General features: G+C 37.2%; 2 protein-coding genes across 3 annotated transcripts in view; both read left to right on the forward strand.

The window, feature by feature from the left end:
* LOC127856000 (RNA-binding motif, single-stranded-interacting protein 2-like) overlaps positions 1 to 20,878 on the forward strand; it is a 247,648-nt gene that overhangs the window by 2,936 nt on the left and 223,834 nt on the right. Inside the window, exons 2-8 of one of the 2 annotated variants that reach the window (XM_052391948.1) lie at positions 865 to 991; positions 1,531 to 1,628; positions 4,395 to 4,547; positions 9,323 to 9,368; positions 10,140 to 10,206; positions 12,650 to 12,770; positions 13,539 to 13,688. The gene's annotated coding sequence lies outside the window, so the exon portion shown is untranslated. The remainder of the gene's footprint in view (positions 1 to 864; positions 992 to 1,530; positions 1,629 to 4,394; positions 4,548 to 9,322; positions 9,369 to 10,139; positions 10,207 to 12,649; positions 12,771 to 13,538; positions 13,689 to 20,878) is intronic. The other variant, XM_052391950.1, reaches the window with a different exon arrangement.
* Positions 6,977 to 13,692, forward strand: LOC127854699 (LIM domain-containing protein unc-97-like). Its single transcript, XM_052389758.1, has 5 exons — positions 6,977 to 6,990; positions 9,323 to 9,368; positions 10,140 to 10,206; positions 12,650 to 12,770; positions 13,539 to 13,692. Exons 1-5 carry the CDS (start codon positions 6,977 to 6,979, stop codon positions 13,690 to 13,692), a joined length of 402 nt encoding a protein of 133 aa, XP_052245718.1.

Here is a 20,878-nt window from a genome sequence, read left to right on the forward strand (position 1 = left end):
CAACTATTTACAAGAATTCACTCTGCATATACATTCACATGTGTTTGAACCACACGGGAGGACTATTTTCTTGATAAGGGTTTTAAAGGGGCCTTTTCACAGATTTTGGCATTTTTTAACTTATTCATTAAATGCTTTATATTTATAAATGTAAACATTGGATCATAAAAGCTCCAGTAAAAAGTCAAGAATAAAATTTAAAAAAGGAAAAGAACATTGCCTGGAGCAGGTTTTGAACCAGTGACCCCTGGAGTCCTGCCAGAGTCCTGAAGTAAAACCGCTTTAGCCTACTGAGCTATTCCACCGAGTAAACATTTTTGATGTATTTTATATCTTATATAAGCAATCTTCGTAGTTTCACACATTTTAACGACAAAAACAGAACTCTCCAAATAATTCAATTGCTTCGTGTTGCAACGCTTTATAATTTTTAGGTTTTAAAATCGTCAAAAGATGCATATAATGGCTATATTAGAGCATGGTAAATGTTCAGTATTACTGTTTCCTCACAAATATCATAACTAAAACGAAAATTTGCGATCTGAAACAACTTTTTTCAATTTTGTAAATTTACCAAAGCGTGAAAAGATCCCTTTAATCTATCATGATGTGCTAAATTGGGTTTTCCCCGTGCACCATCTTGTATTATGAACAAAACATCATTTATTTGTTTCATTACTACAAAAGGAACTTTCCAAGGTTTTTTTAGGTTAATGTTTTTCCCTTTATCTCTCTTAGGGTCATTTGTATTTCTATCTTTTTTTTTCATATACTCACTTGTCATATTTAAATGTCTTCTTGCAATTTCATGAATGTCTTCTAATTTGTTTTCTAAACACTTCACATATTCTGTTTCATTTACAGATACATCTTCAACTGGCCTACCCAACATTAAATCAATAGGCAAATTGACTTCTCTACCGAACATCATATGACAAGGGGGAAAACTGGTGGATTCCTGAACTGATGACCTGTATACATGCTAACATAAGTAGCGTTAATTTTTCATCCCAATCATTTTGACTATTATTTACAAAGTGAGACAACATGTCCTCAATGGTTCTATTAACTCTCTCAGCAAAACCATTTGATACTGGTCTGTAACCAGATGTTCTTGTTTTGTGAATTCCCAGTATATTACAAACTTCCTGAAAAAGTTTTGACTCAAAATGTGCAGCTCTGTCTGCATGTTACTCTAGTGGTACACCAAATTGGCATACACATTTGTTAATAAACTTGGTGGCTTACACTGCGAAGCTTCAAATGTTTGTTATGGAATTGCCTCTACCCATTTTATAAACATACACTCACTACAAAAATGTATAGATTACAAGAAGTAGAGATAGAATGAGGACCCTGAATGTCAATTTGGACTCTTTCTATGGGTTGACCTACATTATAAACTTTTATCGGAGACTTAGCCTTCCGTGATAAAGGTTTTCTACATGCTTATATGTCACAAGTCATAAACCTATATTTAACATATGCCTTGAGTTTATACCAGTGAAATCTCAGTCCTATTCTTTTCAGAGTTTTCTGCACACCAAAATGTCTAGCCGTGATCCTGTCATGTGAATGGGAAAAGCCTGGGTTCTGGAGAGATTTATGGACAATTATCTGTCAGATAGGTTTGTCTGAATTATCATTATACCACAAACGATATAAAATACCATCTTGTAACTCAATAGATTTCCATCTATGCCAGTATAATTTAAGCTCTTGTCCGACCTGAGAGATCTCAGACCATAAAGGTTACTTATCACTGGTCTGTTTCCAGCCTATAATTTGATGCTGCTGCAGTATATGTTATCTTTTGTTTGGGCTACCTTGATATCATTTAATGATATTGAGTCATGGCAAGGAGGAGTTTCAGTCTCCTTATTATTACAGTAGATTTCGCTTAATTGAATAGCACATTTGTCACATCTGAATATTCAATTATCCAGAGTATTCAATTATACGGAATCAGTTATATTTTCAAATGTTATCACTAACCGAGTGTAATCCTCCTGGAAATTGTGCTTTTCATGCATAATCAAAATATTGTTTCGACACATAAAGCGTTTAAAAAAAGTTAATATTGGAATTTAATATTGAATCCATTATAAATACAAGGGCTGTTTGTAAAACATGCATGCCCCCATATGGGCTCTCCGTTGTAGTTACAGCCATTGTGTTAATATGTTTTTTGTCACTGTGACCTTGACCTTTGACCTAGTTACCTGAAAATCAATAGGGGTCATCTGCCAGTCATGATCAATGTACCTATGAAGTTTCATGATCCTAGGCATAAGCGTTCTTGAGTTATCATTCAGAAACCATTTTACTATTTCGGGTCACCGTGACCTTGACCTTTGACCTAGTGACCTCAAAATCAATAGGGGTCATCTGCGAGTCATGATAAATGTACCTATGAAGTTTATGATCCTCGGCATAAGTGTTCTTGAGTTATCATCCGGAAACCATTTTACTATTTCGGGTCACTGTGACCTTGACCTTTGACCTAGTGACCTCAAAATCAATAGGGGTTATCTGCCAGTCATTATTAATCTACCTACGAATTTGTATGATCCTAGGCATATGCTTTCTTGAGTTATCATCCAGAAACCATTTTACTATTTCGGGTCACTGTGACCTTGACCTTTGACCTTGTGACCTGAAAATCAATAGGGGTCATCTGCGAGTCATGATCAATCTACCTATAAAGTTTCATGATCCTAGGCCTAAGCGTTCTTGAGTTATCATCCGGAAACCATTTTACTATTTAGGGTCACTGTAACCTTGACCTTTTACCTAGTGACCTGAAAATCAATAGGGGTCATCTGCGAGTCATGATCAATCTACCTCTTAAGTTTCATGATTCTAGGCCTAAGCGTTCTTGAGTTATCATCCGGAAACCATTTTTCTATTTTGGGTCACCGTGACCTTGACCTTTGACCTAGTGACCTCAAAATCAATAGGGGTCATCTGCAAGTCATGATCAATGTACCTATGAAGTTTCATGATCCTAGGCCCAAGCGTTCTTGAGTTATCATCCGGAAACCACCTGGTGGACCGACCGACAGACCGACCGACATGTGCAAAGCAATATACCCCCTCTTCTTCCAAGGGGGGCATAATAATATAAATGTTTCGTTGAAATCCCAAATGAGAATACAAATTTTGTAATCCAAAACACAATTTCTAGCTGTAAATAAAACGTCCACATGTATTTCCTTTGCCCCCAACAAAAAGCTAGCGAAAACTATGCAGCAATGTACAATGTCACGCCATAGGGTGCGTGTAATGATTTTTCCTATTTTCATTTTATAGCTTACCCAACGCTTACGCTAGCAACATCTATTGCTCATGTATTGTCCTGGTAAAAAGCGCGTGAAAATTAGCGTGGGTGTATATACACTGTCGAAGGAAAACTTTGTAGCGAGGAGAATGCTGTATCTTTGATGTTACGCTCTTTCAGGTAGTTTAGTATTGAAACAGATAATGTACTGTGTACTGATTTACCGGAAAATCTGGTCAATACTGGATTTAAATTTGGTTATTGTGAAAACATGATCAGCAGTGTTAAGACTGCCATGTTTTGACAAATGTGTGCGTTTTCGATTGTTTGACATCATGTTTAGATATAATTTACTGTGACGCATTTGTGTAGGTTTATATACATGAACAGAGAATATAGTGTATCATTCCATCACCTATTGAAAACTGTCGAGCAAGACATGTCAACAGTTTGTTTCTAATCAGCAACACACTCTTTAATTGTTTCTAAGCGACAACAAACTGTTGAAGTGTGTTACTCGACAGTTTGCATTCGAAAGTTTGCACCCGACTGCACACCGGAGACTCCAGTGTTTGCATTTTACTTGCTTGCATACTACACCTGTTAGTCACGTGACGCTTGACAGACGCTGCATACATGAATGGTGTGAAATTAAAATAAAGGCAGTCAGTTGAGTGTGCCTGTCAAAATCGTCGATACGATGCGTATCCTTGGAGATTTATGACATTCTTTGCTGGATTACAGTGTTCAATAGAAAATTGGCTATTCAATTAACCGAAATATGCCATATTTCCTATCAGAATATGTGGAGTGTTTACAACGGGAAGAGATGCAAATGGTTTGGTGTTTTCAATTTCTATTCAATTAACCGAATTATTCGATTATCAGATATTCAATTAAATGGAATCTACTGTATCACTTGGACTGGGCATTTGGTCTTCATGGATAACCGAAGCACTTGCACTACACTTCAGTGCCTTCTCATCTGATTTACAGTCTTTTGAAGGAGTACCCCTACAACTGTGTGCGGTTTTAACGTATTTAAATTCTGGTGCTTCAGGATTTAATTTCACAGTATTAACCTGTTCAGTGCAATATTTCTGTTCCATTCTAGCACTGTATTTACAATTGGAGTCAATACAAGGGCGTCTAGACAGAGAGTCACAATTGGTATGTATCCCTCCTTGACGATACTCAACTGTGAATTGATGCGATGACAGAAATTCTATCCATCGAGCTAACTGACCTTCGCAATTTTTGAATTTAAGTAAGTATTGCAAACTACCATGGTCTCGTTCAATTGAGTCAACAAGAGCTTTTAACTCTTTCCTCGTCACACAATAATTGATTTCTGTCTTTGTGAAACACCTGGAATAGTAGGCTATTACCCTTTTGTGACCATTTTGTACTTGTGAGAGTACACTACCTAGAGTGTTCTGAGATGCATCACAATCAATAATGTATTTACAGTCTGCATTGGGATAGGCTAACACAGGAGCATTACTTAATCTTCATTCAAGTGTCACAAATGCTTGTTCACATAAGTAATTCCAGACAAATATGCTTCCTTTTTCACTCAATTTGTTTAGCTTATAATAGCTGCAAAGTCTAAAATGACCATCAACCGCAATCGAGAAAAAAGAAAAAGAAAATATTACTTGAAAAAAGTTAATATTTTCAGTATATTCAGTAATAAAATTGCTCAATGTAAAATTGAAAGTACATCGCGAAAATAGATGACAACAATATACACACTATAAATAACGTAAGTAGATTTATCATTTTATATAAAAAATATACACTTCACTAAGCATGCACAATTTGCATTCCTGAGTTTACCACGTGACCATGATGATCAATCTACTTGTGTTATTTATAGTTAACTGGTAGTTACCTGGTACCTGTACTGAAAATATGAAAACTTAACAACTTTTGTCAAGTAATGTAATATACCAGTCGTTATATATATCAATATAAACTAATAATTGTAAAAGAATAAGGTATTTTGGAACTTTTCTTTTTTCGTCTATCGTGGTTGATGGTCCCTTTAATCATTTTCCTATAATAACTTGCCAATCCCACAAAACTTCTGTCTTCCTTAACTGTCTTTGGTCTAGGCCACTCAACCACTGCCTTAACTTTCTCAGGACAGGGGGTTACACCTTCCTCACTCATTTCTTGGGGCTTAGTTTTAATTTGGCCTGTCGTAACCGATCAAATATGGTAAACAGATTTTCCAAAATTGTTTCAAATGTTTTACTTGGGGACATCAAATCATCTAAATATATTAAACACTTTTCATATGGAAGACCAGATAAAACTTTAAATCAAACGTTCGTAAAAATGTGGACAAGTCATGATACCAAAGGGCATTCTTTTAAATTGCCACTGAGAACCGCCTGATATGGCAAAAGCTGTTTTACAACGGTCTTTTTCAGCAATAGTGACTTGGTAATATGCTGATTTGCAATCCATTGTAGAAAACCATTTATTTCCTGCTAAGTGACCAATTAAATCATCACATCTTGGTAAGGGTTGAGCATCGCCATGGACAATTGTTGTCCCCTACCGGTGAAACCGGAGGGGTCTTATGGTTTGCGCTCTGTCTGTCTTTCAGTCTGTCTGTCAGTCCGTCACACTTTTTTGGATCCTGCAATAACTTTAAAAGCCCTTCATATTTTTTCATGCTACTTGAAACATGGATAGATGGCAATATGGAGATTATGCACGTCATTTCATTTTGTTCCTACGTCAAGAATTATGGTTGCTATGGCAACAAATATAAATGTAAAAAAATAAATAAATACTGACAATGGTTGAGTTTCACCGGTAGGGGACCATATTGCTTGGCAATCTCTTGTTTTATTTAGTTTTCTGAAATCCAAACAAAATCGTTCATATCTCACCGCTGCCACCAAATTAATGTTACGCCCGAACCCCCGTAATAGAAAAACACCCTAGGGTAGCGTGGTGTTGTCCCCGAGTGGGAAGGGACTGATTTCTTTATAATGATTACTAGGGGCTGGACGCAAGCATTAATAAATAACTCAACAAACACTAACACGCATTTATTAATCTTTTGAGTATGTTTGGATCGAGTTAAAATATCAAAAACGTGCATTTCATTCACTAATTAATACCCTCAACATACAATATTAATTTAACATACCATTGAGCTCGAAGCCTCGGCTTCCATTGTAAATCGAATGCCCGCAAACTAAACTATTAATGACGTCACTTAACACAGAACGTTCTTAGGTAAAGACCGAGGGACTAACAAAAATACAGTTTAACAATCAGCGGTATATAAACAAATAATTAAAGGGTTCATAGTCGCCAAACAGAGTTAATATTTGGCATAAATATAAATTAGTTTCTAAATTTTCTATTACATGTACAAATGAATAGGAAAAGAGACATATAGAAATAAATTAATGAAAAATATTAACCACATGGAATTGAGGTTACAACCCACTACGATATTAACTGTGGCGAAATCGACAAGTTCGCAACACCATGCTACTATGCAGAGCCTTTTCTCTATGTATAGCATATCAATGGTCCTTTGACTTCTTACACTTCTTACTTAATGAGACAACATGTCATGCACCATGTCAGTGGGCAGGGCCTTTTTCCTCTATGTAAAGCATATACATGGTTCTTTGACTTCTTACACTTCTTACTTAATGAGGCATCATGTCATACACCATGTCAGTGGGCAGGGCATTTCTCTCTCTGTGTAAAGCATATCAGTGGTTCTTTGATTTCTTACACTAATTACTTAATGAGACAATGTGTCATGCACCATGTCAGTGGGCAGGGCCTTTTATCTCTTTGTATAGCATATCAGTGGTTTTTTGACTTTATGATAAAAAACCTGTTAAGTCTGTCTTGCAGTGTTTGGTTATACAGATACCAGATGTAGATGATCACCAGTTCTGGTTATGCCCCCCTTCGAAGAAGATTGGGTATGTTGGTCGGTCTGTCGGTTGGTCAGGTCGTCCACCAGGTGGTTTCCGGATGATAACTCAAGAACGCTTGGGGCTAGGATCATGAAACTTCATAGGTACATTGATCATGACCCGCAGATGACCCCTGTTGATTTTGAGGTCACTAGGTCAAAGGTCAAGGTCACGGTGACCCGAAATAGTAAAATGGTTTCCGGATGATAACTCAAGAACGCTTATGCCTAGGATCATGAAACTTGATAGGTAGATTGATCATGACTCGCAGATGACCCCTATTGATTTTCAGTTTACTAGGAAAGGTCAAGGTCACAGTGACCGGAAATAGTAAAATGGTTTCCGGATGATAACTCAAGAACGCTTATGCCTAGGATCATGAAGCTTTGTAGGTAGATTGATAATGGCTGGCAGATGACCCCTATTGATTTTCAGGTCACTAGGTCAAAGGTCAAGGTCACGGTGACCCGAAATAGTAAAATGGTTTCCGGATGATAACTCAAAAACGCTTATGCCTAGGATCATGAAACTTCATATGTACATTGATCATGACTCGCAGATGACCCCTATTGATTTTCAGGTCACTAGGTCAAAGGTCAAGGTCACGGTGACCTGAAATAGTAAAATGGTTTCCGGATGATAACTCAAAAACGCTTATTCCCAGGATCATGAAACTTGATAGGTAGATTGATAATGACTTGCAGATGACCCCTATTGATTTTCAGGTCAAAGGTCAAGGTCACGGTGACCCAAAATAGTAAAATTGTTGCCGGATGATAACTCAAGAACGCTTATGGCTAGGATCATGAAACTTCATAGGTACATTGATCATGACTGGCAGATGATCCCTATTGATTTTCAGGTCACTAGGTCAAAGGTCAAGGTCACAGTGACAAAAAACATATTCACACAATGGCTGTCACTTAATACAACAGAGAGCCCATATTTTCAATATCTTTGTTCCTAAAACATACATGTAGGTAAAATGGAATATAATGCCGTGTATAGTAAATGTTTATGCAGTTATGTAAAGGAGCATCATCATATATCATATAAAGTCTACATGCAATAACATTATTATTTGACCCATTTCCGTGTATTTTTTGCATATGATTTTAGTTGGCTCTTAGTAATATCACATGTAATTTCACCAGATCAGTGATTAATTGGCTTATTTAACCTCTCCGTACATACAGTCAACTCATCCTTGCAAAAGAACTTTTATTGTGGAGCAAACATCCATCAGTTTCATTGATATTCTAGTTATCTATTGAACTGGTCATCATTTGCAATATATTACGTAGTGAAAGATCATAATTATATAGCGTGTCTTTTCATATTGTTATGAAAACATTTTATGACCTGTGTGTGCCAATGTTGTTTGCGCTTTGACAGTCACTGAATAATTAATTTGAGGAGTGTAAGTATCATATTTGATTTGGGTGTTGTATAAATTTTTATGATATGCTTGAATAAATAAGAAGTTCTTTGACTTAATTATTTATACAGTGAGAATGAATTACTCTTTGTAAATGTAAAATATGGAAATTCTATCTGGTGTTATGTATAATAATGTATAATATAATAATTTTTAATCCTTTGCATTGAGCTAACATTCCATAATGAGAGAATGTGTAATTCCGCAATTTATTTCCTTCTTTATAAACTACCCATAAAAGGGCACTTTCCCAAGCATGGAAAAAAATTCCAAAATTCCCAAATGTCACTCAGCCTAAAAATTCCCAAAAGGAACTAAATTTCCATAAATTATGTTCTAAAATCTCATTGTCTGCAAGAGAACAAATTAAATGAGCACTGAAACTGAACAATTCAACAAAAAAGCATGTTTTTATAGAATATTTCGATTGCATTGTGTAATGAAGTACATTAAGCATTTAAAAAGACCCATAATTCCCTTATCTGAAAATTCATTACACAAATTGGCTTAATTTTAATCGGGTTTTTGCGCTAATTTATCATTATTTGCGCAGTACTGGTACTTTTCCCAATTAGGCAAAAAAATCACTATATCTACATAATGTAGTATTATAAGTCTTGAATGTATAATTGTATGTTACAGGTGTGCCCAGTGTTTTCAGCCTTTCCCAGATGGAGTATTTTATGAGGTAAGCAGGTTTTTTATGGAATCAAATCTTGATATATATAATAAGGATTTAGCTTAAGCAGAATAACAGATCCCCTCACATTCTGATGCCCCATCGTGTTAAAATATTTAGCCTCCCCCCCACCCCCTCCTCTTCCATTTGTATGCCCCTATTTTTATTTTATTGTTTGTCCTTTTTTTACCAAAACACCTATTGTGATTCTATTGGATATTGATAATTTCATAGAGTAACATCATACAGCATTGAATTTAATTACATTAACCATGGTCAAAGTTTGGCGACAATGTTTTATCACTTTACAGGCATTGACTTTTCTATGATTGCTCAGTTGTAAAGGACTATTTCATACTTACTGCTGATTAAAATGCACTGATAAATTCACATAGGCTTGTCAAGTCTATGCAAGTTAGAAAGTTAACCATGTAATTTTTATTTAAGGTGGACATTTTTTGCAATTTGTCATAATGAACTGAACAGCAAAATGCTTCTTCAGAGGGAATTGTTCATGTAATGGTTAAAAAAATGTTCATTAAATCTTCAATTGTTGAAATCATTGTGTGCAAGTTTATTATAAGTTCCACTGTAGTTTGAAAAGATATTGTATTGCGAGCCAAAATGTTTCATGTTGTCATTTTGAATGAGATCTAGCTTGTTCCAGAATGTTTGGGTATGGGGAAAACCACTTATAATACATGTAGATTCTAGATCTTAAGATAAGCAATTGTGTATTTTTATGACTGTATTATTACATGTTCATTGTATATTTCACAGTTTGAGGGGCGGAAGTATTGTGAACACGACTTCCATGTGCTGTTTGCTCCATGCTGCGGAAAGTGTGGTAAGATTTCAATAGCCTGGTTTTGTTTTCATGATTTCTTTTCTGATTTTCTAAAAGGTTACAAAGTATGAATGGCAAGTTTACCTAATTTTATATCTTATACGCTATTTAGTGTCGTTGCTTAAGTGAAAACATTATAGACACCTTTCAGCATCAGAAATTAATACACGAGAGAATTTTGTAATCTTAAGAAGTAGACAACTAGCTCGCTATGCTTGTCAGATATATACTGCGCTAAAAAGTCCAATGTAAGTAATTAAGTACTGAAAATTTATAAACATATGATATGGACTTAAGCAATTATGCATCTTCCAAAAATGTATCGTATCGTAAATGTGTATAACGATGTTTATTGAAACGGTCCCCTAACTAATATAATGATAATACAACCTCAAGCAACATAACCCAAGCAGATGAAAACATGCTGTGTATAATTGTAAAACATCCTTGAGCCTTTCACATGCTGGCTCATCCCATTACCAGGTAACAAAACCCCACAACAGCTTGTATTGATGTCAACTTGATTGCCTATTGTACAGCTAATTGTTTGGTCACACCCATCTGATTTCCATTTACAAATTATTATTTTTACAATTTTCTACACAAAAATACATTTGGAACAGCTTGTAAATGTAGTATTGCTGATAAACACTAAGCATTTTATTTTAAAGAATGAAATGATAATTGATATTAGGAATATTTAATTAGAACTGTAAATGATAATTGATATTAAGAATATTTAATTAGAACTGTAAATGATAATTGATATTAAGAATATTTAATTAAAACTGTAAATTATAATTGATATTAAGAATATTTAATTAGAACTGTAATGTGAATAGGTGTTAGTTTATTACAAAAAAATATGCAGTTCTTAGGGAAATCAGGACTTTATGCATATGTGTAGTGTTGTCCCAGATTAGATAAGCCTGTACAGTCCACACAGGCTTATCAGGGATGACATTTTCCGTTTTTAGGGAATTTTTCATTGCAAGGGAGTCTCCTCTAAACAAAAATCCAGTCTAGGAGGAAAGTGTGATAAACGATAAGCCTGTAGGGACTGCGCAAATTCATTTTTGCCTGTATGTTTTATGTGCCCCAAAAAAATCCAAGGTCAACAATTATGTGTGAAAAATTGGTCTCAGTATGCTTATCAATGTCGGAAATAGCTGAAATCAGAAAGTGTAGAATAGTTATCTATTAAACAAAATTTTTTATATGCATTTGTTTTTAAAGATAGATAGACAGACAGACATACATCAGGGTTCGCCAAAACTTGAAAAATCTGTCAGTCATTTGGACTGACAGACTTGAAATTTTTGTCAGTCCGAATCAGTTTCTGTCAGTCCCACTGTCCGACTAAACTATATCAGCAAAACACAACAAAAGAGAGTACCTTTTAGGTGTAAATTGGTTTTTATCAAATTAAAATACAATAAAAACATGTCCAAAGTCGATATAATGAAACAATTATTATATTAATAATAAACCACATATAAACCAAAGGCATGTCAAACTGTGTTTAGCCTCCACAGCTCTACAAATCAGTGTTCTTGAAAAGTTAGGGTGCCATCCAATCAAGTTTGACTTAATTGCACACACCCATTCACACTACTTTGGATGACTTCAATTTCTGTTTATTAGCCAATTTCCCAAGTTATAAAACAAAACCTATTGTTAAAATATTTTCTCTTAGCTGAGGTGGTTGATTTCCAGGTTCAATTAAATTAATGTCTTTCACACCTATTACTTGATAGAAAGGCCCATGATAATTACTACCATCCATTCTTGTTGTCTGAAATAACACAAAACATAATGCTACAATCTACCAACAACAAATTAAGTTTTTAATTAACACATGTCCGAATTTTAAATTATCCGAAATATAGTACATTGGGTGGAAAAACTTCGTTTGATTTCAGAAATTGTTGGTATGTCAATTAAAATATATCCTTCCCAGAACAATATAATAATGAAACTATTTAACAGAAATGCTCACAGATGACTGTAGAAACAAGTTTTCATGCCGTTTTTGTTGTGGAGAAATTAAATGGAACAAACAAAATGGCGGACGCACCCGGATGCTTTTTAAACAAAGACCGTTGATTTTGAACTCGCATGTGATAGTCAATTCTAATCCAACTTTTAACATCAAAACATCAAAATGAAGGTAACAAAAAAAAGGATTTTGACAGAAGTTGAACAAAACGCATTTACCTTCTTTTTATCCATTAGCACATTATACACTTTGAGTGATCTTTTTGAAACCATTTTTCATCCGATTGTGTCGGTCAGTCGGACCAATTATCTTAAATCACTTGTCGGTCCTGAGCAAAATTTGCCGGTCAGGACCGGCGGACCGACGGTTTTAGCGAACCCTGCATACATACATACAGACAGATAGACAGATAGTCCATAGATTTAACTGCCCATATTGTTTTAGGTGAGTTTATAGTCGGACGTGTGATCAAGGCCCTCAACAACAGCTGGCATCCGGACTGTTTCCGTTGTCAGTTGTGTGACAACTCCTTTGCTGATACAGGCTTTGTCAAGAATGCAGGAAGGTAGGTCTTTGTCATCAAGTTACCTTTTGGGAAAGCTTGCTTAGTACTTAGAGTGCTGGGTCCTTATTCACCACCCCATTACTAGAATTAAACATTATGAATATACTAAGCTTGTGTGTGGATTGGTCATATAATAATTTATGTCCTACCTCTGCTTAAATTGTGGCAGTTGTCAGTTACTGGCATAAGGTATGTGCACTTAATGCTGCTGGATCAGCTAACCCAGGAAAAATGTGACAGTGTTAACTGACTGCCGTTATAAGGCTGAAATTCTCTCAAAAAGAGCAAACAAAGATCAAAATAAGCCCCTCTCTGATAATAAGGGGCTTAATAAATGTGTGTTAAGTGTTGTCCCAGATTAGCCTGTGCAGGCTAGACAGGCTAATCTGGTACAACACTTTCTGATTAAAGTGGGTTTTTGCCAAGGAGGGACTTCCTTTAAACAAATAAAACCATAAAAGCGGAAAGTGTCATGCCTTATAAGCCTGTGTGGCTATATCAGGGACAACATTTTTCACACATGCTTTTAAAACAGTTTCCCATAGGAAGGCTCAAACAACAAAACTAAGCTCTATTTCATTAAGCTCTATTTCATTAAGCTCTATTTCATCTCTATTTCATGAATTAACTAAGCTCTATTTCATGCTCTATTTCATGCTCTATTTCATTAAGCTCTATTTCATCTCTATTTCATGATTTAACTAAGCTCTATTTCATGCTCTATTTCATGATTTAACTAAGCTCTATTTCATGAATTTTCTTTTACAGAGCCCTGTGTCGAGACTGCAATGCCCACCAGAAGGCGAGGGCTATCGGCAAGTACGTCTGCCACAAGTGTCACGCCATCATCGAGGAGGGACACATCAAGTACAAGGGAGAGGCCTTCCATCCCTACCACTTCAACTGCAACTCATGCAGGTAAGGAGGAACTTAGGTGTCTCACGAATTATCTCCCTTTAAATGCAATTCCTGCAGGTAATGACGAACTTATGCTTTCAACCAAATATCCCACTTGAAATTCATGCAGATAATGAAGAACTTCAGGGTCTCATCAGTTATCTAATTTAACTCTTTCCCACTTAGATACGTATTTTGATGTGTTTGTAGTCTCTTAGAAAGTTATATTTAATTAAAGACCTTTCTTACTAGATTCAAGTTTTAAAGGCTTCATTTCCAACCATTAGATACTGATGAGCAGCAAACAGCATAAAACCTGAACAGACTGCGAGTTACTCGCAGGCTGTTCTGGTTTTAAGCTTTTTGCACATAGCAATTTTCACTTTGCCTCTGAGTGGGAAAGGGTTAACTGTATAGAATGTATGTATTACAGGGGACAAAAATTCCACTCGTCCACTCGTATTGACGAGTGAAATCTTGAAAGGACGAGTGAATTTCCCTAAAGCTCTCGTCCTACAGGACGAGTGAAAAAAGCTGATGTTAAAATATGTATTTTTTGACCAGTAAGACTCTTTTTCATTCAATAAAATAATTTTCTTAAAGCATTTCTATTCCGAAAGTAGTACGCAAATGAACCAGAAATTGTAATTGTAAATTTCATACAGCAGGTGCGCGTTGTTATGCACTGACATGCGCACCTGCCAGTAATACCTGCGAGGGGAGTCCGGCAGTATTTACAGATAGATAGATAGATAGACTGTGTCCCCAGTAAATATTGGCATTTTGGTGTAAACATTGCGCTTCCATGTTGACAGGGAACCATCCGACTGCTTTCACTACATAAGTATTGATTTTTAGCTCATCTATTTTTTGAAAAAAAAATATGAGCTATTGTCATCACCTTGGCATCGGCATTGGCGTCCGGTTAAGTTTTGTGTTTAGGTCCACTTTTCTCAGAAAGTATCAATGCTATTGCATTCAAACTTGGTACACTTACTAACTATCATGAGGGGACTGGGCAGGCAAAGTTAGATAACTCTGGCGTGCATTTTGACAGAATTATGTGCCCTTTTTATACTTAGAAAATTGAAAATTTTGGTTAAGTTTTGTGTTTAGGTCCATTTTATTCCTTAAGTATCAAAGCTATTGCTTTCATACTTGCAACACTTACTTACTATCATAAGGGGACTGTGCAGGCAAAGTTATGTAACTCTGACTGGCATTTTGACAGAATTATGTGCCCTTTTTATACTTAGAAAATTGAAAATTTGGTTAAGTTTTGTGTTTAGGTCCACTTTATTCCTACAGTACCAAAGCTATTGCTTTCATACTTGCAACACTTATAAACTATCATAAGGGGACTGTGCAGGCAAAGTTATGTAACTCTGACTGGCATTTGGACGGAATTATGGGCCCTTTATACTTAGAAAATTGAAAATTTGGTTAAGTTTTGTGGTTTGGTCCACTTTACCCCTAAAGTATCATAACTATTGCTTTCATACTTGGAACACTCAAAAACTATCATAAGGGTACAGTAAAAGGACAAGTTGCATAACTCTGGTTGTCATTTTTACGGAATTATGGCCCTTTTTTGACTTAGTTTCGATCCACTTTACTTCTAAAGTATCAAGGCTATTGCTTTCAAACTTCAAATACTTTCATGCTATCATGAGGTTACTGTACCTGGCAAGTTGAATTTTACCTTGACCTTTGAATGACCTTGACACTCAAGGTCAAATTATTAAATTTTGCTAAAATTGCCATAACTTCTTTATTTATGATTAGATTTGATTGATACTTTGACAAAACTACTCTTACCTGACATACCACAATAGACTCCACCCAAACCATCCCCCGTGCCCTCCCCCCCTCCTTCCCCAAATCCCCCCCCCCTAAATTTTTTTTTTTAGATCATCTCACAAATGACCACCATACCCTCACACTATACCCCACCCCACGCCCCCCCCCCCCCCCCCCCCCCCCCCCGAATTATTTTTTTTTTGCATTTTTTCCCCCGCATTTTTGGAAGATAATGTAATAAATGTCCACACACCCACACTATACACCCCTCTTCACTTCAACCCTCCCTCCTATCAGCGATTTTCCTTGTCCAATTGGGAAAAGTACCCGTACCGGTCCAATTGGGAAAAATTGAGTCGTGAAATCCTCAAAATTGGGAAAAATCGAGTCGTGAAATCCTGAAATTGGGAAAATTGCGTTGTGAAGTTTTGGTCTTATTGAATACATCATACAGTTCATACTTAATTGAACATACCCATTAAAAGAATCATTTGCAGGCATGCCTTAATGACCACTAAGTAATAAAGTTGAAATAAATAACAAAATATTATAAAGAACACACAAAATCAATTACTAGTTGTTTTAATCTCTTATAAAGCAACGTCTCTCTCTTTCATTTTTTTGTGAAAATTTCAACAATCTTTGTTGTTTGATCATCACTCAGTTGCTGGCATCCCTCCCTGCACAGCATCATTAGTGCTGTCAATGTGTCCTGTGATAGATGGTTCCAATTGTTTTTTTGCATAATATTTGCTATTATGACTCATTTCAAACTACGATAAGGTTACAAACCGACGTAAAACAGTACGCTGGCTGCCTGACAAAAGAACTGGAAACAGTAACGACTCTATTGATTGAATGCGCTGAATAATAAAACCCGAAATTAATCGAGCTCGTGGTTACACACAACTATACGATTTTCTTTGTTTGCTCGCCGAAAGTTGGGTTTTGTTACGAAACTTTCGATCGTTTTGAGAAAAAATTCGGACGCCGATTGGGATTTTTTCAGATGCCCATTGGGAATTTAGGGAATTTTTGCTTGATTGGGAAAGTACCGTTTACCGGTACTTTATAAAGAAGGAGGAAAATCGCTGCCTATGTGATTGAAATTGAGAGTCCCTTCACCTTTAAAAAGAAAATAGATGAGCGGTCTGCACCCGCAAAGCGGTTCTCTTGTTATAGAATTATTTAACCGGAAAGTACGGTTTTAAACCAGTCTGAATTTCATCAGAAAAATTTCTGACATACGAGTGTTCTTTAAAGAGGGCGGGGCGATGTTTAAACGTCCAAAACGGAAAGCACACGAGCATTCGACAAAAAAAGGAAATTACAGCAGTCGGTGTACGATAAGACCAAACGTTTGTGAACTGTCCAAAATGCGTGGTTTGATGAATATTCGTGGGGCCTTTGAAATCTTTATTATGCCCCCCTTGGAAGAAGAGGGGGTATATTGCTTTGCTCATGTCGGTATGTCGGTCGGTCTGTCGGTCCGTCCACCAGGTGGTTGTCAGATGATAACTCAAGAACGCTTGGGCCTAGGATCATGAAACTTATAGGTACATTGATCATGACTCGCAGATGACCCCTTTTGATTTTGAGGTCACTAGGTTAAAGGTCAACGTCACGGTGACCCGAAATAGTAAAATGGTTTTTGGATGATAACTCAAGAATGCATACGCGGCCAACAGGGCGAACTCTGAACAATATAACTGAAGCAACTTGTCTGTAATCCTAAATCTATAATTATCAGTCCAATGAAACATCATCCTTTGAGTATAATAAAGTGGATCAGTAAAAATATTATCAGAATATGATTTTTTTGTATATTTTGTATATTAAATATTGCGTTAATGTTTAATTTTGTTGATTAATATAAATATAAGCAGGACAGGGGAGGTAATACACTATAATATCTTTCTTATATACAGGGGAAACAAATGCAATCAGTTAAAATTTTATGTTTAATGAATAGAGGATATCACCCCCCAATTTTTTTTTAAATATCATCTAATAAATTACCACACCCCACATTAAACCCCCCTCTCACCCCCCACCCCCCTACCCCCCCCCCACCCCTACCCCCCCCTACCCCCCCCCTACCCCCCCCCCCCCTACCCCCCCACCCCCTACCCCCCATCCCCCCATTTTTTTAAACATCTAATAAATAACCCCACCCCACATAATACCCCCCCCTCCCCCTCCCCTCCCCCTACCCCCCCCCCATTTTTTTGTTAAACATCTAATAAATTACCACACCCAACATTATAACCCCCCTCTCTCTCCCCCACACCCCCTACACCCCCCCCCCCCCACCCCCCTACCCCCCCACCCCCCACCCCCACATTTTTTTTAAATCTAATAATTACCACACCCCACATTACATACACCCCTCTCACTCCCCCTACCCCCCCCAACCCCCCCCCCACAATTTTTTTTAAACATCTAATAATTACCACACACACCCCATATTATACCCCCCTTTCACCCCCTACCACCCCCCCACCCCCCACCCCCCACATTTTTTTTAACATTAATAAATTACCACACCCCACATTACAACACCCCCTCTCACTGCCCCCTACCCCCCTAACCCCCCTAACCCCACACCCCCCCCCCAACCCCCACCCCCCTAATATTTTTTTTAACATCTAATTAATAACCACACACCCCACATTATTACCCCCCTCTCACCCCCCCCCTACCCCCCCAACCCCCCCCCAATTTTTTTTAAACATCTTATAAATTACCACACCCCACATTAAACCTCCCTCTCACCCCCCTACCCCCACCCACCCCCAATTTTTTTTTTAACATCTAATAAATTACCACACACCCCACATTATTACCACCCCTCTCTAACCCCCACCCCCCACCCCCCACCCCCCCACCCCCCCCCCCCCAATTTTTTTTAAACATGATAAATTACCACACCCCACATTATACCCCTCTCATCCATCCACCCCCCCCCCCCCCCCCCCCCCAAAAAAAATTAAAAAAAACAACAACGTCTAATAAATTACCACACACACATTTTACCCCCCTCTCACTCTCCCTACCCCCCCCCCCCCCCACCCCCCCCCCACCCAAAAAAAAAAAATATTTTTTTTAACATCTAATAAATTACCACACCCCACATTATACCCCCCTCTCACCCCCACCCCCCCACCCCCAATTTTATTTTTTTAAACATCTTATAAATTACCACACCCCACATTATACCCCCCTCTCACCCCCCTACCCCCCAACCCCCCCCCCCCCCCAATTTTTTTTAAAACATCTAATAAATTACCACACCCCACATGATTACCCCCTCTCTAACCCCACACCCCAACCCCCCCAATTTTTTTTTAAACATTATAAATTACCACACCCCACATTATACCCCTCTCACCCCCCCCCCCCCCCCCCCCCACCCCCCAAAAAAATTTAAAAAACAAAAACAAAAAAAACACATCTAATAAATTACCACACACCACATTTTACCCCCCCTCTCACTCCCCCTCCCCCCCCCACCCCCCCCCCAAAAAAAAAATAATTTTTTATTATTTTTTTTCAAACATCTTATAAATTACCCCACCCCACCCCCCCCCCACCCCCCACCCCTCCCAATTTTTTTTTTTTTAAACATCTTATAAATTACCACACCCCGCATTATACCCCCTCTCACTCCTCCCTTGATCATGACTGGCAGATGACCCCTATTGATTTTCAGGTCACTAGGTCAAAGGTCAAGGTCACAGTGACTCTAAATAGTACAATGGTTTCCGGATTATAACTTACATTAGGTCAAAGGTCAAGGTCACAGTGACAAAAAAACGTATTCACCTAATGGCTGCCACTACAACTGACAGCCCATATGGGGGGCACCAAAGTTGACCAAACATTTGTGTTGACATAAAAAAATGAAATTATTCTACTACATAAACTAAAACAGAAAATGCTATGTTTTTGATATTTTATCATAGAATACAGAATATATTGGTGGGAGAAAATCAATAGATATAGAATAAGGTTTGTTTTATTGCTGATATTCTTTCTACAACTGTAAAATTATATTAAGTTTTGTTAGAATTCAATGTATTCAAACTGGATTTTTACAAGGCCAACATTTGCTTAAAATGCTGGACTATATTTTATTCCCTAGAGTGTATTGTGGCGTTTATGATCATAATATTATTCATAAACAATATTATTATTTAAACCACTCATGAGCTTGTTTTTGCTAAAGATCTACCTTAACTTGAAACAAATACATCGTAAACAAAGAACTAAATTGTATACATTGTTTAAGATATTTTGATGAGGAGAGGTTTTAAAATTTCCTCTTACTCTAAACTATATTCAAAATCAAAGCACTTAAGGAACTGAATTTGTTTGCTGTTGTAAAATCTTAGACGCAACTCAGTTTTTAACATAGCTTTTTATATCGCAAGTTTGAAATGACCACAACCCATTCAAATTTATAAAGAGTGTGTCTTAAAACACAGGTCGAAATGTGTTGTTTTATATGCCCCCCTTCGAAGAAGAGGGGGTATATTGCTTTGCACATGTCGGTCGGTCGGTCTGTCGGTTGGTCCGTCCACCAGGTGGTTTCCGGATAACTCAAGAAGGCTTGGGCCTAGGATCATGAAACTTCATAGGTACATTAATCATGACTCGCAGATGACCCCTATTGATTTTGAGGTCACTAGGTCAAAGGTCAAGGTCACGGTGATCCGAGATAGTAAAATGGTTTCCGGAGGATAACTCAAGAACGCTTATGCCTTGGATCATTAAACTTCATAGGTACATTGATCATGACTCGCAGATTTTCAGATTTTCAAGTCACTAGGTCAAAATTCAAGGTCATGGTGACCCTAAATAATAAAATGGTTTCCGGATGATAACTCAAGAACGCTTATGCCTAGGATCATGAAACTTGATAGGTAGAGTGATCATGACTCGCAGTTGACCCCTATTGATTTTCAGGTCACTATATCAAAGGTCAAGGTCACGGTGACCTGAAATAGTAAAATGGTTTCCGGATAAAACTCAAGAACGCTAATGGCTATGATCATGAAACTTCATAGGTACATTGATCATGTCTTGCAGATGACCCCTATTGATTTTGAGGTCACTAGGTCAAAGGTCAAGGTCATGGTGACCCGAAATAGTAAAATGGTTTCCGGATGATAACTCAAGAACGCTTATGCCTAGGATCATGAAACTTCATAGGTACATTGATCATGACTCCCAGATGACCCCTATCGATTTTTAGGTCACTAGGTCAAAGGTCAAGTTCACAGTGACCCGAAATAGTAAAATGGTTTCCGGATGATAACTGAAGAACGCTTATGGCTAGGATCATGAAACTTCATAGGTACATTGATCATATCTGGCAGATGACCCCTATTGATTTTCAGGTCACTAGG

The sequence above is a fragment of the Dreissena polymorpha genome, chromosome 13 (assembly GCF_020536995.1).
Source record: "Dreissena polymorpha isolate Duluth1 chromosome 13, UMN_Dpol_1.0, whole genome shotgun sequence".
Classification (NCBI taxonomy): domain Eukaryota; kingdom Metazoa; phylum Mollusca; class Bivalvia; order Myida; family Dreissenidae; genus Dreissena; species Dreissena polymorpha.